This window comes from Myxine glutinosa, chromosome 9 (assembly GCF_964187855.1).
Source record: "Myxine glutinosa chromosome 9, kmMyxGlut1.1, whole genome shotgun sequence".
NCBI lineage: Eukaryota > Metazoa > Chordata > Myxini > Myxiniformes > Myxinidae > Myxine > Myxine glutinosa.
In genome coordinates this window covers 40957616-40978262 of record NC_136269.1, presented here as the reverse complement: position 1 = coordinate 40978262, position 20647 = coordinate 40957616, and the positions used below count along the sequence as shown (strand labels likewise).

General features: G+C 40.1%; 1 protein-coding gene across 2 annotated transcripts; it reads left to right on the top strand.

Annotated features, from left to right (window-relative positions):
- Positions 1 to 221: 221 nt before the first annotated feature.
- Positions 222 to 20337, top strand: HSD17B10 (hydroxysteroid 17-beta dehydrogenase 10). 2 transcript variants are annotated; one of them, XM_068129254.2, is made up of 6 exons: positions 222 to 345; positions 7347 to 7511; positions 12713 to 12877; positions 14329 to 14457; positions 15821 to 15929; positions 19119 to 20337. In XM_068129254.2, exons 2-6 carry the CDS (start codon positions 7350 to 7352, stop codon positions 19307 to 19309), a joined length of 756 nt encoding a protein of 251 aa, XP_067985355.1. In that variant the 5' UTR covers positions 222 to 345; positions 7347 to 7349; the 3' UTR covers positions 19310 to 20337. The 2 variants fall into 2 exon arrangements, with proteins under 2 accessions (XP_067985355.1, XP_067985354.1); XM_068129253.2 differs by having other exon boundaries at positions 225 to 329.
- Positions 20338 to 20647: the final 310 nt, after the last annotated feature.

The following is a 20647-nucleotide window of genomic DNA, read 5'->3' as shown; positions in this document are numbered from 1 at the left end:
ACCTCGAAGCCTCGAATAGGAATTTGCTTAGTGAGGAGATAAAAAAAATTCTGGAGATATGAGGCGGTGTATAATGTCAGCTCGTTCGTAGAGCCGGTCTCCTCGTTAAATTGTTTGACACCCTACATTATTTTGGCTAAGTTATGAAAACGAAGAAGTTCACCACGTAGCAATATATAGGGATAGAAAATAACGAAAACGAAAAATCATTTTCCAGGCTTGATGACTGATGAGTTGCCGTTTGACAGTTCCTGTCTTCCTGATTGGTGGCTGTGCTGCCGTGTGTTCTGTGGAGGCTTTCTACGATGGCCATGATCAGATCCGTACGGGTGAGGATCCGTACGGGTGAGCAATGTTTTATGCAATTATTGTATGAATGTGCGAGTGCATCAAAAGTCCGTCTACCTCGCCTTTGAGGTTTCCAGCGGGGAATCAATGGCGATGGTGTTAAACAGTTAAAGTCGCCACGGCGTGTCGTGTCGTGTGAAGGACACTATCCGCGAGTCGCACGGACTCGTTTCGGACTTGCTTTGGGCATTGCGCCGTGCTTGCTAACGAGACTGACCAATGTGCATTTTTTAAAATACCTGTAAATAACCCGCATGTCTGTTTATCTTTGCTAATGCGAAATTCGATAAACAACTGAGAATCACTTGAGTCAAAAAACGTTTTTTTTTTTTGGAAGAATATTTCAAAGGTGGCCACGTGACCGACACGGAGGTAAAGTGTGCTTCGTGCCAAAGTTTGTCGTAAAAAAAAAAGAAGTTATTGTCATCAATCAAATGATGGATTTGTTCAAACTTGCAGTAGATTATAATTTATTTATTTCGCTTCTTATGATCTGTGCAAGTTTTTGGGTTATCATGTTTGATCTTCAAAAAGGACAAAAATAAAGTGTGGGAAGGGGTCTGGATATCTGTATCAGTATCTCCCAACTCATGTTGTATTAAAGTGTTTTATATATACATTATATATTGAGTATCTATAAAATCAGAACAAGTGTTGTAACAATGGCCTCAAGAATCAATATTATATAATTATTAAAGTTTCAATGTTACTTCTTTACATGTAAAGAGTCCTTTCCTTTCACCAGTCCTTTTATTTTGTGGATGAGGATGGTGAGCTCTCTATTTGAACTGCTTCCTTGTGCTTGTCCAAGTCCACATGAGATTGTAAATCAACATCACCTTTACTTTTCACAGACACGTACGTACCAGCTCTACATACCAAGCAATCGGCTCCCCATTCTTCTCAACCACTTCGAAAACGCGGGAAATTGTCTAGTTCTGCAGCGAATTTACGCTTTCGTTTTGGCATTTTAAAGTAGAAAATCAAAATAAAATCAAACATTTTGGTACGTATATGGTGTAACGACGGTACGGACTCAGAAAGGACACCGACTGAGCACGCCACTGGTCTCTCTCACTGCGAGGTTGGACAGGACATGGACGCGTGATGTTCAAACGCATCCATTACGCCATGACGGAGTAGTACAGACTTGTACCAAGCTGTCCTGGTCCAAATATTACATTAACCATATTCTATCACCGTAAGAAAATGTACAAAAATAGTTTAACCGTTTAAATAAGTTAAAATGTTTCCCAAATCTTAAAATTTATCCCTTTGAAAATGCAAAAGCAAAAAAAAAAAAAAAGGCAACACCCGGCCGGATGGGCATTGTGCAAGGACCGAAAAGGAGGACATGTCCTGCGCAAACCGGATGTATGGTCACCCTATTCAAGTTCAATGATTTATTACCTCGGCCACCATAGGTGCATGGACGTTATGTTTTCACCCCTGTTTGTTTGTTTGTTTGTCTGTCTGTTTGTGAACAAGATATCTCGAAAGTTGTGGACGGATTCGGACTAAATTTGGCATAGATGTAGTGCATGTGACGAGGACGAAATGATTCGATTTTGATGAAGATCCGGATTCGGATCCGGCTACTAGAATTTTTAAAGTGATTCTTCACCATTGAGTGATATGGCCAACCAGATATGAGCGCTGTTCTAGTTTAAATTTATTGTTTCGTGATATTACTTTGTCCAGTCTGAACAATAGTGTACACGGTACACCGCTCCTTTCCCATTACATATCTAGGTGATACATGACGTCATCACCAGACACCCAAGGGGCCCGGCGATAACGCGCACCGAAAGGTGTATTCAGTTTTTACTTGGTTTGTTTTCTTGTTTGTTACCATGCGCTCGTGAAATGAAAAGCAGGATTAGGCATTCGTTTGCGTCGGTGTGCCGTACATGTCTACATTTAAAAAAAATCATTTTCTCTGCAACCGTTGGTCCGATTGACAAATTTTACTATTGGAGCGCCTCCGCCAGTATAATTTTTTTTTTTTCTTATTTGTTTTCTTCCTTTCTTGCTTGTTTGTTCGGGAGATATCTCAGCCATCCTTTGAGCGAGGAAGATGAAATTTGGGCATAATAGTGACCAAGTGATGTGGCTATAAGTATGTTTTATTTTTGATTAATCCATTAATCGATTAATTATTTAATTTGTCGATTGATTAATTATATTAATTACTTTTCAAAAAGTTACAGATTCGGATGAAACACTGGTGCTCTCAGTATGCTATTAGTCAATTGATTTAGAAATTAATTATTTTACGATTAATATTTATTTTAATAGCACAATTAATCAATTAATTATTGTACACCTTCCCCTCTCAATACAGTCTCCATGTGCTGTACGGTGGCATCACCCCGTGCCTCAGACACCCTGGAGGATGTTATTACTTGCAAAATCGAAGATTTTTCGAGTATATTGGTCGGTTGCGTGTGTTATTTTGTCCATTTGTCTGTCTCTTTGTCTGTCTGTCTGTCTCTTTGACTGTCTCGTTGTCTGTCTCATTGTCTGTCTTGTTTGTCTCTTTGTCTGTCTCTTTGTCTGTCTCTTTGTCTGTTTCTTTGTCTGTCTCTTTGTGTGTCTCTTTGTCTGTCTCATTGTCTGTCTGTCTGTTTATTTGTCTGTTTGTCTTTCTTTGTCTGTTTGTCTGTTTCTTTGTCTGTTTCTTTGTCTGTTTCTTTGTCTGTTTCTTTGTCTGTTTCTTTGTCTGTTTCTTTGTCTGTTTCTTTGTCTGTTTCTTTGTCTGTTTCTTTGTCTGTTTCTTTGTCTGTTTCTTTGTCCGTTTCTTTGTCCGTTTCTTTGTCTGCTTCTTTGTCTGCTTCTTTGTCGGTTTCTTTGTCTGTCTCTTTGTCTGTCTATTTGTCGTCTCTTTGTCTGTTTCTTTGTCTGTTTCTTTGTCTGTTTCTTTGTTTCTTTGTCTGTTTCTTTGTCTGTTTCTTTGTCTGTTTCTTTGTTTGTCTGTTTGTCTGTTTATTTGTCTGTCTGTTTGTCTGTTTCTTTGTCTGTTTGTCTGTTTCTTTGTCTGTTTGTCTGTTTCTTTGTCTGTCTGTTTCTTTGTCTGTTTCTTTGTCTGTTTCTTTGTCTGTTTCTTTGTCTGTTTCTTTGTCTGTTTCTTTGTCTGTTTCTTTGTCTGTTTCTTTGTCTGTTTCTTTGTCTGTCTCTTTCTCTGTCTCTTTGTCTGTCTTTGTCTGTCTCTTTGTCTGTTTGTCTCTTTGTCTGTCTGTCTCTTTGACTGTCTCTTTGACTGTCTCTTTGACTGTCTCTTTGACTGTCTCTTTGACTGTCTCTTTGACTGTCTCTTTGACTGTCTCTTTGACTGTCTCTTTGACTGTCTCTTTGACTGTCTCTTTGACTGTCTCTTTGACTGTCTCTCTGACTGTCTCTTTGACTGTCTCTTTGTCTGTCTCTTTGACTGTCTCTTTGTCTGTCTCTTTGACTGTCTCTTTGTTTCTTTGTCTGTTTCTTTGTCTGTTTCTTTGTCTGTTTCTTTGTCTGTTTCTTTGTCTGTTTCTTTGTCTGTTTCTTTGTCTGTTTCTTTGTCTGTTTCTTTGTTTGTCTGTTTGTCTGTTTCTTTGTCTGTTTCTTTGTTTGTCTGTTTGTCTGTTTCTTTGTCTGTTTCTTTGTCTGTTTCTTTGTCTGTTTCTTTGTCTGTTTCTTTGTCTGTTTCTTTGTCTGTTTCTTTGTCTGTTTCTTTGTCTGTTTCTTTGTCTGTTTCTTTGTCTGTTTCTTTGTCTGTTTCTTTGTCTGTTTCTTTGTCTGTTTCTTTGTCTGTTTCTTTGTCTGTTTCTTTGTCTGTTTCTTTGTCTGTTTCTTTGTCTGTTTCTTTGTCTGTTTCTTTGTCTGTTTCTTTGTCTGTTTCTTTGTCTGTTTCTTTGTCTGTTTCTTTGTCTGTTTCTTTGTCTGTTTCTTTGTCTGTTTCTTTGTCTGTTTCTTTGTCTGTTTCTTTGTCTGTTTCTTTGTCTGTTTGTCTGTTTCTTTGTCTGTCTGTTTGTCTGTTTCTTTGTCTGTTTGTCTGTTTCTTTGTCTGTTTCTTTGTCTGTTTGTCTGTTTCTTTGTCTGTTTCTTTGTCTGTTTCTTTGTCTGTTTCTTTGTCTGTTTCTTTGTCTGTTTCTTTGTCTGTTTCTTTGTCTGTTTCTTTGTCTGTTTCTTTGTCTGTTTCTTTGTCTGTTTCTTTGTCTGTTTCTTTGTCTGTTTCTTTGTCTGTTTCTTTGTCTGTTTCTTTGTCTGTTTCTTTGTCTGTTTCTTTGTCTGTTTCTTTGTCTGTTTCTTTCTCTGTTTCTTTCTCTGTTTCTTTCTCTGTTTCTTTGTCTGTTTCTTTGTCTGTTTCTTTGTCTTGTCTCTGTCTTGTCTCTTTGTCTGTCTCTTTGTCTGTCTCTTTGTCTGTTTGTTTCTTTGTCTGTCTCTTTGTCTTTGTCTGTCTCTTTGTCTGTTTCTTTGTTTCTTTGTCTGTTTCTTTGTCTGTTTCTTTGTCTGTTTCTTTGTCTGTCTGTTTCTTTGTCTGTTTCTTTGTCTGTTTCTTTGTCTGTTTCTTTGTCTGTTTGTCTGTTTCTTTGTCTGTCTGTTTCTTTGTCTGTCTGTTTCTTTGTCTGTCTGTTTCTTTGTCTGTCTGTTTCTTTGTCTGTTTCTTTGTCTGTTTCTTTGTTTGTCTCTTTGTCTGTTTCCTTGTCTGTTTCTTTGTCTGTTTCTTTGTCTGTTTCTTTGTCTGTTTCTTTGTCTGTTTCTTTGTCTGTTTCTTTGTCTGTTTCTTTGTCTGTTTCTTTGTCTGTTTCTTTGTCTGTTTGTCTGTTTCTTTGTCTGTCTGTTTCTTTGTCTGTCTGTTTCTTTGTCTGTCTGTTTCTTTGTCTGTCTGTTTCTTTGTCTGTCTGTTTCTTTGTCTGTCTGTTTCTTTGTCTGTCTGTTTCTTTGTCTGTCTGTTTCTTTGTCTGTTTCTTTGTCTGTTTCTTTGTCTGTTTCTTTGTCTGTTTCTTTGTCTGTTTCTTTGTCTGTTTCTTTGTCTGTTTCTTTGTCTGTTTCTTTGTCTGTTTCTTTGTCTGTTTCTTTGTCTGTTTCTTTGTCTGTTTCTTTGTCTGTTTCTTTGTCTGTTTCTTTGTCTGTTTCTTTGTCTGTTTCTTTGTCTGTTGCTTTGTCTGTTGCTTTGTCTGTTGCTTTGTCTGTTGCTTTGTCTGTTTCTTTCTCTGTTTCTTTCTCTGTTTCTTTGTCTGTTTCTTTGTCTGTTTCTTTGTCTGTTTCTTTGTCTGTCTCTTTGTCTGTCTCTTTGTCTCTTTGTCTGTCTCTTTGTCTGTCTCTTTGTCTGTCTCTTTGTCTGTCTCTTTGTCTCTTTGTCTGTCTCTTTGACTGTCTCTTTGACTGTCTCTTTGACTGTCTCTTTGACTGTCTCTTTGACTCTCTTTGTCTGTCTCTTTGTTTCTTTGTCTGTTTCTTTGTCTGTTTCTTTGTCTGTTTCTTTGTCTGTTTCTTTGTCTGTTTCTTTGTCTGTCTGTTTGTCTGTTTCTTTGTCTGTTTCTTTGTTTGTCTCTTTGTCTGTTTCTTTGTCTGTTTGTCTGTTTCTTTGTCTTTCTTTGTCTGTTTCTTTGTCTTTCTTTGTCTGTTTCTTTGTCTGTTTCTTTGTCTGTTTCTTTGTCTGTTTCTTTGTCTGTTTCTTTGTCTGTTTCTTTGTCTGTTTGTCTGTTTCTTTGTCTGTTTGTCTGTTTGTCTGTTTCTTTGTCTGTTTCTTTGTCTGTTTGTCTGTTTCTTTGTCTGTTTGTCTGTTTCTTTGTCTGTTTGTCTGTTTCTTTGTCTGTCTGTTTCTTTGTCTGTTTCTTTGTCTGTTTCTTTGTCTGTTTGTCACCGGCCTACAGGTCACAATTCTAAACCGATCGTCAGGAAACTTCACCAAGTTGTCGAGGTCGTCACAAAATTGAGATGCCTATTGATTTTGAAGTTTTAGGTCAAAGGTCATCTGGAGGTCAAATTTCTAAAATCGCCATTTAAAATCCTATTGACTTGAAAATTGAACTGAATTTGCATATTGAGTCACTAAATTGGAGAACCAACTATTTTTGAGGTAAAAAGGTCAAAGGTCAATTGTAGACCAAACTTCTAAAATCAATTTTCATCTGAAAAATCATCACTTTTCATCTTTTTGACCTGAGCTTGGATTGGAGGGTGGGTGGATTTTGCAAGTATCCTGCTCCATGATGTCTTCTTGTTTATTTATTTATTTGGCATGGCGGTGGTCTACTTTGAATGTATCTGTACTTGTTATTTTCAGTTTGTTTTCTTTGCCTCTTCAGTTACTGCAATATTTACAAAAAAAATTATACACATGTATATATATGTGTGTGTGTGTGTGTGTGTGTGTATATGTTGATATATATGTGTTTGTGTGTATATGTTGATATATATGTGTTTGTGTATATATACACAACAGGCACTTTAAGGCCATTTTCCCTGCAAGAGCGGGGGTTAGCCTTGCGGTCCCCATGACAATGTTCTCCATTTTGCCATATATATATATATATTCCTGGGCCGATTATAAAATTTGACTAGGTATATCCGATTACCGAATTTTAACAAAATATTTGGCTAATGCCGATTATAAAGTGGTAAATAATGACATCCTAGTGCATTGTGCACACATGAAGTCTATACCGTGTCGGATCGGTGCAGTGCTCGAGATTGAAGTTATTGAGTGGCTGTGAATCAATATATATCTAATCGAATAGCACAGCATCCTGTCATTTTTAGCTCACCTGGAACGAAGAGCATTGTTTGTTACAGTACGACTGTCGACTTCAGTCGGCCGATGCCGATTACCAAAAAATTGCCAATATCGGCTTGTGCCATTTACCAATTCTGATATTGGCCCATCACTAATGTGTGTATGTGTATATATGTACACACACACACACACACACACACACACACACATGCACACGCACACACAGTTGCATTGTTAATGTTTGTTATAACTATACGTCTACCCCTCCTCCTTTTTTCTCTAGGGTATGGTTGTCCTGGTGACTGGTGGTGCATCAGGACTTGGTCGTGCTACAATTGAGCGACTTACTCAACAGGGTGCGAGAGCCATCTTGCTAGATGTGCCAACTTCTGAAGGAGAAACTATTGCCAAAAGCATTGGAAAGGACTGCATCTGGGCCCCAGCTGATGTAATAACATGATGGAAATTATCACTGAGGTTATCACCCATGCTTCTCCTTAAATAGGATGTTCTTTTCATTGTTTTGTTTGTTTTGTTTCGTGCAAGTTGAAGTTCTACAACATGGGATGAAAGGTTAACATACTGATAATGGAGTGGAAAGGAATGTGCAGACGTAGGACACAGACAGACCAGGCTTATGATCGGTGAACTCTGAGAGCTTGATGAAAAGTGAATTTTAAAAACTATTTTATTTTCGAGATAGCAATTGTGCCAATTTTGTATGGGTCTATATCATATATTTTTACATACAAATTCTCGGCTCAGATGAAGATCCATCATGCAAAGGGCAAAGATCTACTTTTGGTGTTACTTCAACTTGTTTCTATCAACTGGACTCCATTAAAGTTCAGCTTTGTATTATTAACATTATTATTGTATTTTGTAATATTTATTTATATTTATATATTTATTATTTATTTATTTTGTATTATTTGTAGGATGAATCCTGGCTTCAAATCAACTTCCTCAAACTTAACTGTGATAAATCTGAAATAATCATCATTGGCCCAAAAACGCTCACCAAGTCCACCCATAACTTTGCCCTCAACATCGACGGTTTCCCAGTATCCACCTCCCCTCACATCCGGAATCTTGGCATCATCTTTGACCAAACCCTCTCCTTCGACAAATACACTAAACAGATCACAAAGACAGCCTTCTTTCACCTGAAAAACATCGCCCGTTTCCGTCCATCCCTCTCCTCCGTGGCTGCAGAAACCCTCATCCACGCCTTCATCACTTCCCGTCTGGACTACTGCAATAGCCTCCTTTATGGTTCACCCTCAACAATCACCAATAAACTCCAATACATTCAGAACTCCGCTGCCCGTCTACTCACCCATTCCCGGACCCGTGACCACATCACCCCCGTCCTTTACAAGCTTCACTGGCTCCCCATCTCCCAGAGAATCCAGTACAAAATCCTCCTCTTGACCTACAAAGCCCTCCATAACCTGGCCCCATCCTACCTGGCTGACCTCCTCTCCAGACACACTCCCACCCGCAACCTCCGCTCTGCTGGTACCAACCTCCTGACCCCCCCAATCCGGACCAAATTTAGATCCTGGGGGGACAGGGCCTTCTACATCGCTGCTCCCCACCCTCTGGAACTCACTACCTCACACCATCAGAGACTCCTCCTCACTCACCACATTCAAAACATCACTCAAGACCCACCTGTTCAACACTGCATTCAACATTTAACCCACAGCATCTAACCCCTGACTATCTCCTCTCCTTCTCCCTCCTTTGTGCTTTGAATATTTCCCTATTGATTCTTCTTTTTTTGCAATTGTTTTTATGTTTTGCTATGCATTATGTTTTGCACTCTGTCAAAGCGTCTTTGGGCTTCCTGAAAAGCGCTATATAAAATAAATGCATTATTATTATTATTATTATTATTATTATTATTTATTATTTATTAATTACTTTGTATTATTGACATCACTTTATGTGTCTGTGGAATCTATATATTTCACGCATCGTCCCAAAATTGTCCACCTGATTTTACACGATTTCCCCCTCTGTTGTCAACCTTACACATTCTACTTGTGGCCCCTATCCGTTACTCCCAATTCAGTTGCACTCCACTTTTACTGTTCTTTCCCAATTGTTATCTTTATTGCCACCTTTATTCTTTTGCACCTATGTTATTGTGCTCTTGAAACCAGCTTCTATGCTTTCTTTTTAATTAGCTTTGTGTTGCACACTCCACGTCACTCCAATGGTTTGAAATTTCTGTTTATGATGCTCGTTTAAAACTGAAAATTTTTCAGCCTTGCAGCAATAATACTCCCATTTTGAAAACTGATTCTTTTTTTTCTTTTTTTTTCCACGTATGCACCCTCTCCTTCACCGTCATTGAATATTTACCATCCTGATGCTCTAAGACAAAAGAGCAATGCTTCCCTGACAAAGATTGCAACATTGGGCATGATATATATTTTTCATCTGATTAAAAACAAGAAAGGTACAATAGAACAGAACATGAAAATACTTAAAAGAACCACATTTCTGAAGCTGTTTTACACTACTTTTCTCTCCAGGGCTTTGAGCAGGCTGTTTGCTGCCATTTACCCTTCTCGCCCACCCAGATCCATGATATTTGTTACCCCGAGGATTACCCCAACCATATTACTTGTAACCCTCCTCTTTCTCCCTCTCCCTCTCCCCCTCCCTCTCCCTCTCTCTCTCCCTCTCTTACATATTCTGCTTGCATCAAAAACAATGCAGAGCCTTTTGGTGTGTGTGTGTGTGCAGTAGCAGACCCTCCCATGAACACAGACCGATTGTAATAGCCGTTCCTGTCCCTTCTTCAACAAGCGAAGCTAAAAATCGATTGTGTGGTATAGTTATACAAGTTAATGTATAATCTATCTGTTTTGCAATGATTTATGTAATGGTCCTTTTGGTGCATACGCAGAGAGTGTTGTGCAAAACTTAGGCCATCCCTTTTCCTTTTTTCCTAATTTTAATTTCTCTGTTTCAGGTAATAGAAACCCTCCTCATGCCCAATATATCGAACTCGACGAGACTTAAAATAATAGTTTTTATACCAAGAAAGCAATTCCCAGAGAAATTCCCCACAAAACAGGTATTTACAGATGCGGCCTTCAAGCAACAAAACGGTTCTAAGAATAATTGAGACCGGAGGAGTTAAAGGTCGAAAAAAACGGATTGGAAGGCCAAATAGACTTAGCAAAACAGATGAGAAATACTTGCAGATAACTTTTTTAAGAAATAGAAAAGAAAATCAAGTGCTGAATTTGCACAAGAACTGTCACAGACATCGGGGGTTCAAAGTGGGGTCGTCTCTTATCAAAAGTGGTCTCCATGGGCTTGTTGCTGTCACTGCGTAAAGATAACAAAACTAAGAGACTGAAATATGCCGAAGAACATCTAATGTTAATTGGTCAGGAAAGATACTTTGGAGTGATGAGTAAAAGTTTGAATTTTTTTGGAACAAAGAAGGCCGTATGTCAGAAGGAGGGTTGGTATAAGGATGTCTACATTGCTTGTATTTGTGTACTGTGAAGCATGGTGGAGGCTCTGTTGAGGTTTGGGGATATTTCTGCTGCTGGCATTGGTGATAATTGAAGAAACGAGGAAGGCCTATTTCACCATGGCATCCTGTTAGGAAGGAAGATACTTGGCGACAACCTTCTTTTCCAGAATGACAATGACCCCCAAGCACACTGCAAATGTCATTAAAACAATTTACAAAGAAAAGCAGAGTCAGAAACTCGATCACGATTAGATTGGTCCCCTCAAAGTCCTGACCTTGATATCACAGCTGCTGTCTGGGATCATTTGGACAGGAAAAAAAAGAAAACAAAAACAACCAAAATCAAAAGAAGAATTATGGGAATTTTTGCAGAAAGCATGGAACAACTTTCCAAAAATTACAGGAACGTATTCCAAAATGTATCTCTTTTGCATGAAAAGGTGGTCACACCAAATATTGAAATTGCATGTATTAATATTGTAAAATACAATTCATTTTTGTTTCGTTAATAATTATTACACCTTTTTCCCACTATATAAAATAAAGCAATTTATCTTTGTATTTGTTTATGTTTGATAATTATAGAATCCAAAACGGCTGGGCCAATCTCTACATGATTTTGCATATGTGCTGGGAGTATCCAGGGTCAGGCTGGTGAGATGACACCTGTGAGGTTGGTGAGATGACATGAGTTTCACCTATAAATGTGGCACAGTGCATGTTGTTTACTGACCCCTGTTGGAGAGAAGGGGAATTACTATCCACGGTACAAAATATATTTCCACCTCCCCCCCACACCCCCAAACCAAGTGGAAGTGGTTTAATTACTGATCCATGTTTAAGGGAGGGGGTATTGACACAATATTTTGCTCCCAGAGGAGGTGGGTATTACTAATTTATCAAAATTTGCCAATGTGACAAAAGTGTTTATTTTCCACATTGCTTAAGACTTTTTGTGTGTGTGTGTGTGTGTGTGTGTGTGTGTGTGTGTGTGTGTGTGTGTGTGTGTGTGTGTGTGTGTGTGTGTGTGTGTGTGTGTGTGTGTGAATATATATACGTATATATTTATATTTTGATTCAATCAAATTTAGATTCATCGGTCCATAAGACCTTCTTCCAGTCTTCAGTAGTCCACTGGCGGAGCTTCATGGCCCAGGCAAGCCTCTTTTTCTTATTTTGCCATCTTAGCAATGGCTTTCTTACTGCCACTCGACCTGTCAAACCTGCAGCTCGAAGTCTTCTCTTCACAGTTGAAACTGAGACTTGCTTACTTCGACCAGTGTTAAGCTGTGCTCGAAGCTGTTGTCCTGTGAGCCGCCTATCACGCAAGCTGTTGATTCCCAGAAACTTGTCTTCTGATTCTGTTGTGGCTTTGGGTCTGCCAGACCTCTTCCTGTCAGAGTTTCCTCCAGTTTCCAATATACTACTTCCTGCAGTGCAATATTGTCCAAATAATGCTTCAGAGGGTGTAATAACAGTCTGTTCCAATACTGCTTTTATACAGACAGGGGGTTTGTAATCAAGTAATCGGCAGAGGTTGGGACACCTGCAGGAATTGTTTGCATCAACTTTCAAGGCTTAATTTACTTACATTGCTGCAGAACAGCTGTAAGTTGTTAACCCATTACTTGTTCCCTGAAGAAGGCCTTTGTTTTACACTATAACTGCAATTTACATTATTTTCCTGTTTTTGCTAACCTAAACTTTTTTTTAACCTCCAGCAGTTTACTGCTTACCTTTGTACCATTTCAAGTTATTCACTGGCCATTAAACTGTGTAAATTTCAATAAAAACTGCAAAAATTGAGGTGTTCTAAAACTTTTGACCGGTCGTGTGTATTATATATATATATATATATATATATATATATATATATATATATATATATATATATATATATATATATATATATATATTCCTCTTTTTTCAGTATAACATTGGAAGTGATGGTTTGATGTACTGTGAACTTAGTATGTCATTGATGACCTGGAAGCTTGCACAAGTGATTCTCCACATATTGTCTCTGATGAGTGAACCGATTTCACTTTTTAAATTATCTTTCCGTTGCACTTCATGATACCTTAGTGCTGCATTTGACCAGTCCTCGATGATGCAATGATTATTGATGGTCTTGTTGCTCTCAGGTAACCTCAGAAGCGGAGGTGCAGAGGTCGGTTTCACTTGCGCAGCAGAAGTTTGGCCGCCTCGATGTAGTGGTAAACTGTGCGGGGATCGCAGTTGCCGTAAAAACGTTCAATTTCTCAAAGAAGGTGCCTCACAGCTTGGAATATTTTCAGCGTATTTTACAGGTTGGTCTACATGGAAGTTGATCCTTCTACCTTTTCAATAACCAAATAAAAGTTAGTTATTTATTTTTCTATTGATGGGAAAGGCGATATCTCTCAGTAATTTCTGACTTTCTTTTCTTTCTAGTTGATGCTTTACTCCTCCTGTTGGAACACACTTTTCAGTAACCAAATTGGTAGATATGCTCATGTACAGTATGCATGTGCTTTCTCATTTGTGCACTTGGTTACTCAATATCACGCATTGTTTCATTACCACCTTTGTAAGAGGCCCTCTACATACTACAAATGCAATTGGGATGAGAGTAGGGTGATTAGGAATGTCTGGAGGGATTAATTAAGGGGCAGAGAAGCATAAAGAATGATCATCTTTTGCCTTATGAGGTGACTGAGATGATTGCTCCGAATTAGCATAACCTATCTTTGATCTGTCTAATCTGGATTCATTGACAGCAGGATCAGGATAAAAACTATTGTCCTTATTTATTGGAGAGTATACACATACTGTACTCGTGGACTAGAATTTGTCCATAGTACCTTTGAAAAGATGTCGGCAATTATTTGCCAGTGGCCTGGCCAAATTTGGGTCCCAAAAGCTGTCGGTAAATAAGGTTTTCTTGGTTTGCTGAAACCTGCAGTCATGTTGCACCGCCTGGACGGTCTATATGACGCACCAACCATATCTATCAGGTCAAGAGAAAGGCAAGACAAGACAACAAGAATACTGTATGCAGATTATCCCAAAAGGCATGTTGATGTTGGATTAAGTGAAATGAAAAGCGAACAAAGTCAAACTCTGTGCTGGTCTTTTTTTTTCTTTTTTTTTTAATTATTGTATACAAGATCGAGGCTCGTGAAAGAGCTAACATTAATCACACAAAAAGTCAAACCGACACATAAAACACAAAAATAAGGGGAGCGGTAGACAAGTTGGGGAGAGAGGGGGAAGGACACAAACACAACATTTGAGAGCAGGGACATCGGGAGAAATGTGGGAGGGGGAGGGCTTGGGGGGAGGTGGGAGAGGTATAAAACATATGGACACTGCAAGGACTTCCAGGAAAGAAGTTGGAATTTCCAAAAAAAGTGTATCTGGGGTGAATTAGTAGGGGTAGAAAAGATCAAGGTTTTGGATGGGGGGAGGTAAGAGATGGTGGTGAACAGCTGTTTCAAAGACCTGGAGAGAGGAGTGGGATTGAAGGGAGTGGGGGAGTTTGTTCCAGAGGCGGGAGAAAAGGGGAATGAAAGAGTGAAGGTGAGCAGAGAGCCGAGATTTTGGCAGTTTAACCATAAGAGGGTTGCAGGCAGATCTTGTGTGACCTGAAGGAATATTGGGGGGACAGAGCCCAGAGAGAGCTGGGGGGGCAAGGCCGGAGAGGAGTCGGTAAAAGACAGAAAGAGTGTAAAAGAAAGTCTTTGCTGATAACATTGCTTTTGTGCTCTTGTGTGTGCAGGTAAATGCAGTTGGGACGTTTAATGTGATTCGGCTTGCAGCTGGTGAGATGGCAAAGAATGAGGCCGATGCAGATGGGCATCGAGGTGTCATTGTGAACACTGCAAGTGTGGCAGCTTTCGATGGACAGGTGATCTTCACATATTAGACTTAATTAGCCAGGCCTCTTATTTATATGTGTTTATGTGTGTTTGGAATACTAGGGCATGCCCGTACTATATATATATCTAAAATTATATCCCCCCCCTCTATTTACATGAAATGGTTTGGTCCATTCGCAAAGCCAAAGCGAACGGCTTGCGAGTACGGTAGAACCCCCCCCCTCTATTTACATGAAATGGTTTGGTCCATTCGCAAAGCCAAAGCGAACGGCGAACGGCTAAATCGCCATAGCTCGGTAGCTCGCTGCTCTCTGATTGGTCGAATCGTTTTTTGGACATAGCTCGGTAACTACTTGTCCGATTAATATGAAACCTTGAAAAGGCACATCCTCGGGTCCCCAGCAATATACCTGGCAAGTTTCAAGTATATCGGACCGGTAGTTGTCGAGAAACAGTGGTCGCATACACACAGAGATTACTGGAATTATAGATAGATGTGTGTATTCTTGTGGTTGGAGAAATGCTGCAAGACTTAAGGGCTTGACGAGCACGTTCAACCGGCCTTGGACATGGATCAACAAAGTTGTCTAATTTAACCCTAAGCTGTACTTTGAAAAAGTGCATTATGCTCAAGTTAGAGACCATCCACTGCAACCTTAAATCCATCGTACACAACAGAGCTTTGCGCAGTAATGAAATGACGATATAAATTTTTTATTTAAAAGAAAATGCTGAATTGTAAAAAAAAAATTTTTTAAAATCAAACCTGAATTTTTAATTTGCAAAATGTCAAAACAAAACAAAAATTGAGAACGATATCCTCGGGGATTGTTCATTAATTTTCCCTGAGCCACACCTGTTTGTCTGAGAGTGATTGAGTCCACTCTCACGTCGTGTGAGAAACGGTGATCTGTTTGTCTCAGATCTACTGTGATACATATATATATATATATATATATATATATATATATATATATATATATATATATATATATATATATATATATATATATATATATATATATATACACACACGTCAGTGAGGCTCTGCATTGTTAAACGCACTGTCTTATGACTCCGCTACCGGTTTCACCAGAGGGACTATAGGTTTGCTCTCCGTCTGTCTGTCCTTTCGGCTGTCTGTCCATCCCATCTGTGGTTTCCAGACTTTTCCCCCTAACCCTTTAACATATTAAACTGAAATGTGGTACATTGCTTTCTCATGATAAGTTACAGAAACTGCAACTTATTATGTAGCTTTGAATGCCTAAAACAATTTGTCCTACTGTATATGGCTCACAATTGCTGAGTGTGTGGAACAAGAACATTCATTGGCACCAGGAGGGGACATGTATTGCAAATAAATTATCTTTTTTTTTCCTGATGTCACAGATTGGCCAGGCAGCTTACTCTGCTTCGAAAGGAGCAATTGTGGGAATGACTCTACCAATAGCTCGTGACCTTTCTCCTCAAGGTATACGAGTTGTCACCATCGCTCCAGGTATGCCTTGTTTTGATTGGACGTAAAGCCAAGCCTTAACCTGCATCCTCCCTCTATTCTGGAACAAATATTGAAGTTTACAGTGGATTTCCTTTTATTGGTAATTGTACATAGGTATTATTGTGGTGGGGCGGGGCGACATGTTGGTGATATAAATGTTTTTTTCCCTTATTTTCTGACAACCTTATTGCAAGAAAATAATTAATGCTATTAGAATGGTAGGTTATTGATGGGTTGTTTATTGCATGTGCAAATATGATGGAATTTTGAACTCCCCACCCCCCAACATACAAACACCTTGTACACACCACTCCTCCCTCCCACCTCTTTAAATACACATTGGACCTTGGCATCCTAATTTAAAATAGATTTGCTGATCTTACCACCATTCAAATTTATAAAATGAAATTTAGCAAAGCAGAATGTGGCAATTACTGGGGACAACCCTCCAGTGCTTTAAGACCACTGTTCACCACCGTCTCAGGTCATCCTCCATCCATACCCAGGATCATTTGTACTCTCATTAACTCTCTCTGAGCCCACTTCTTTCCATGTTTCCAGGTTTTTTTCCCGCATCCCACTTCCTCACCCTTCTCTTTGATTAAATTAATATATTTTTATTTATTACTACCTCACCTGGACTTTAGTCCAGTGAGCTTATGCGATAGAGCAGTATTGGTAGATCAGTGAGCGAGTCCATAAACACTTCAGTCACCGTCAAACTAATCAAGATGATACTAGCTCTGCCAGGCGGGCAGTGGTTTAGAAGTAAGGTTCGGCTAGGTAGGTTGAATGTGGGATCAATTGGGGGGAGGGGGAAAGAGTTGAGAGGGGCATGGGTGGTGATACAGAGGCAAATGGTGTGTGTTATGTCAGTATATGGGCCCCAAACAGGAAGGTCTAGGACGGAGAAGCAGGAATTCAGGGACGCACTGGAGATGATGATGGGAATGGTTGAGCTGGAGGTGATGCTGTGCATTGTGGGGCACTTTAACGTGCATGTCGGAGTATCAGAGCCGGGTGAAGGTGAATGTGTTGATAAATTTGATTGGGGAAGGAGGAATAGAGAGAGACGAGCTGGTGGAGTTGGTGGTGAGCTTTGGAAAGGCTATAAGTTGGTTCATTCTTTCAAAAGCAGGAAAGCCACAAGATTACCTGTAGAAGTGGACAGCACAGAACAGAACTTGATTTGGTGGTGGTAAGGAAGTGACAATTAGGGAGGGTTAGAGATTGCAAGGCAGTGGAAGGAGAGCATGTTACCACCCAGCAGAAGCCTGTATTGTTTGTGGTGAGGATTAAGAAAAGGAGGGAGGTTCCAAGCAGAGGTCGTAAGGGCAGAGGTTAGGTTGGTGGAAGGGATCTACAAGGGAACAAAGTGAAGAGTTTTGGTTGGTTCTGGGATGTCAGAGTTCAATGTGAACATCGGTTTGAGGCAGGGAAGCACTCTCAGCCCACTCCTGTTTATCATGGTGATGGAGCTGGTAACCAGGAAGGTAAACATGAAAGATATTCTGGGGAGGATATTGTATGTGGACTGTCTGGTTGTTGTGGTGGAGAGTGAGTGAGTGAGTGAGTGGGTGGGAGATGCAGGAAGTACTGGGGGAGTGGAAGAAGGAATTTGAGAAACATGGGCTGAAAATGATTATGGATAAGATATAGGTGATGTGGGTCGAGCAGCAGAGAAAATAAAGTAATATCAGGTTAGAGGGGAAGGAGATCGGACAAGGAAATAGGTTTGAGTATCTGGGCGGAACAGTGACCGGGGATTGTAAGTCAGAGGCAAAAGTGTGGTGGAGGATTCAGGTGTGTGCGAATGCGTGGAGGAGGGTGGAGGGTGTAATGCCAGACAAAGATTTCAAGGAGATTGAAAGGAAAGGTTCTGATGTCATTTGTAAACCGACCTACCTTTAGGGTCTGGAGAAGGTGGCACTGACAGAGAGACAACAACAGAGGCTGCAAGAACAACTGGTTTGCGAGAACAACCTTCCAAACGGAAAAGGAGGAGATCATCAACACCGATGTTATGGCATTCTGAGTCACCAGATATGAACCCAATTGAGCATTTATGGGATATTCTGGAACTGAGACAGCATCTTCCACCTCCATCGAACAGGTGCGAGTTGATCAACATTCTCGTGGAAGAATGGTGCCGCATCCCTCCTGCAGAATTCCAGCCGCTGGAGGACTCTATGCCAAGGCACATGCAGGCCAAGCGTGATGGATCAACAACCTATTTAAGTGACTTTACATTGGTGTTTCCATTTTTTTGTTCACTACCTGTACATTCCAGAAGTTCCGCAAAGTACTACGATGTCATCACTTGGAAAATGAGGATTTAATCTCAACGCCACAACAATTGCAGTAGGCCCAATTGCATTTCCACAGTAATCATGGGATTTTAAAAAAATTACATCTATCAAATGTTTACAAAACGATGACTTCCCCAAAATAGGTATTTGCTCTCTTCTCCGAAAGGGTTGACTTTGCCAAAATAGGTATTTTCTCTCTTCTCAGAAAGGGTTGAGCCACCCAAAATAGTTACTTTCTCTCTTCTCCGAAACTACACCTCCAAATTCAATGAAACTTGACGACAACCTTCATCACCCATGATGTACCAAAGTTTGTTCACGGCATAAAAAATATCAGTGTCTAAGGAGGTATGCGGGGAGTTTGAGTGACTGTTGCTCCTGATCTAGGTGAGCTTCAGGACCCACCGTCTTATTTTTTCCTTCTATTTCTGCTTCTCCAGTTTTCCCTTCCACGACTACGACTCGGAGCTTTCACCCTTGTGTGTCCTCCCCTTGCTCTCATTATTCCCAATGCCCTTTCTTCCTCCTGGTTTCCCACTTTGATCCTCTACTCTGCTGTTGGTGTGTTTCCCCACTCCCTCCCCCTATTTCCCCTGTTCTTTTTGTTCTGTTATGTCCTGGTCTGTTTTGTGTTCTTGTTCCTCCATAAGCCTCGACTCTACAAAAAGACTTGTATGCATAGACTGTAAATGTTGGTGCAAACCGAAAGTATTAATTAAACCGAATAGTCGACTGGATAAAATTGATCATGAAGTTGTAAAGCAAATCTGCATTCCTTTGTTATTAACCTTTACAAAATAACCTTTATTCATCTTTCTCATTAAGAAGGATATTAACATTGTTGTTGTTTGTTTTGTACCTTCACCTATCTTTGCCCAAGGTATCTTTGCCACTCCCATGGTCAATTCCTTGCCAGAAAAGGTGCGGACCTTCCTTGCACGCCAGGTGCCTTTCCCTTGCCGCTTGGGGGACCCATCTGAGTACGCGCACTTGGTCCAATCCATCGTGGAGAACCCCATGTTAAATGGCGAGGTTATCCGTCTTGATGGGGCAATCCGCATGCAACCGTAATCTCTCGATACTTTTGTACTTGCAGCAGAGCAGGGTTCTTACCCAGAAATCCTCCACAGTATTGCATGTGTTGAATTTTTTTTTTGGGTATAAAATCTCTGCTCATGGAAGAGCAACGTATTGGAATGCAAAAAAGCAACGCACTGACAGTGGGGGCCACAGGTAGGTGCAACAAACAGGGGGTGGGGGGAGTTGAGAAAAAGGAGGGGAGGAGACTCAGTAACCTGCAAGTGAAAGGGCTGGGTTCGGTAGTGTTATAAATGTGTTGGAAAAGGTCACCGGTTTTTGATGAGGGATCAGGTGAGATGATCATATACCTCCAGCTTGGAGTCACCACCCTCTCTCTCATCATGTTCTTTGGCTACTGCTGTACTTTCTGAATGATGATTTGACGAATGCTCTGCTGCAGACATTTTACGTGATATGCTCTTTGCTATTTTTCACTCAAAACGTGAATATTGCAGTGGGTGTCTTCATTTGATCGAGAAGTAGTTTTAATAGAAAATGATTGGCATATGTGGTAAGATTTTGTTTTTGTTGGAGACCACTATGAATAATGTGCTTCATTATTGAAGATCCCTGGTGTTGGGCTAGCGGCTAGGGTGCCGGCTTAGGATCCTAGGATCCTGGGTTCGAATCTCGGTCGATCGCCGAATTAATTCCAGGGGGGTTGACTCAGCCTGTCATCCTTCCGAGGTCGGCTAATTGAGTACCAGTTCACTGGTAATTCCCTGTTTGTCGTTGAAGGCGGCAAAAAGGGTTGGCGTCAGGAAGGGCATCCGGCCGTAAAACATTGCTTCAAAAAGGGGACCAAAAAACAACAACTACCACGGTCCCCGAAAAGGCCAACCCCCGCTTTGCGGGGAAAAATGGCCTCTAAACGGTGGTTTTATTGAAGAGCAAAACATTAGTTGATACATTTTGTTCAAAACGATTATGATCGGTGTGTAATGATGACGCCAAAAGATTTACAAGAAACATATCTTTGAAACATGCTCGAATCGTGTATAATAAAGGATGCAAATTGATTAGAGTAATGAATGTCATTATCTTTCTTTCTCTTTCTCTTCTCTTTTTTCTTTCTCTTTCTCAATTTTCTAAGAAAGTAAACTTTCTCTTTTTATTTTTGGTACAAAGGTAGATTCATGAATGTTTTATTTTATTATGCCGAGGCCGGAGGTATTGTGTCTTTAGGCTGTTTGTCCGTGATCCATTTTTGTTGCCGCGATAACTTGTGAACCACTTCTGGGATTTTTAACAAACTTGGTACGAAGGTGCATTATGATGCAAAGATGAACTAATTCGATTTTGGGTTCAAAGTTCGCGTGACCTTTAGCT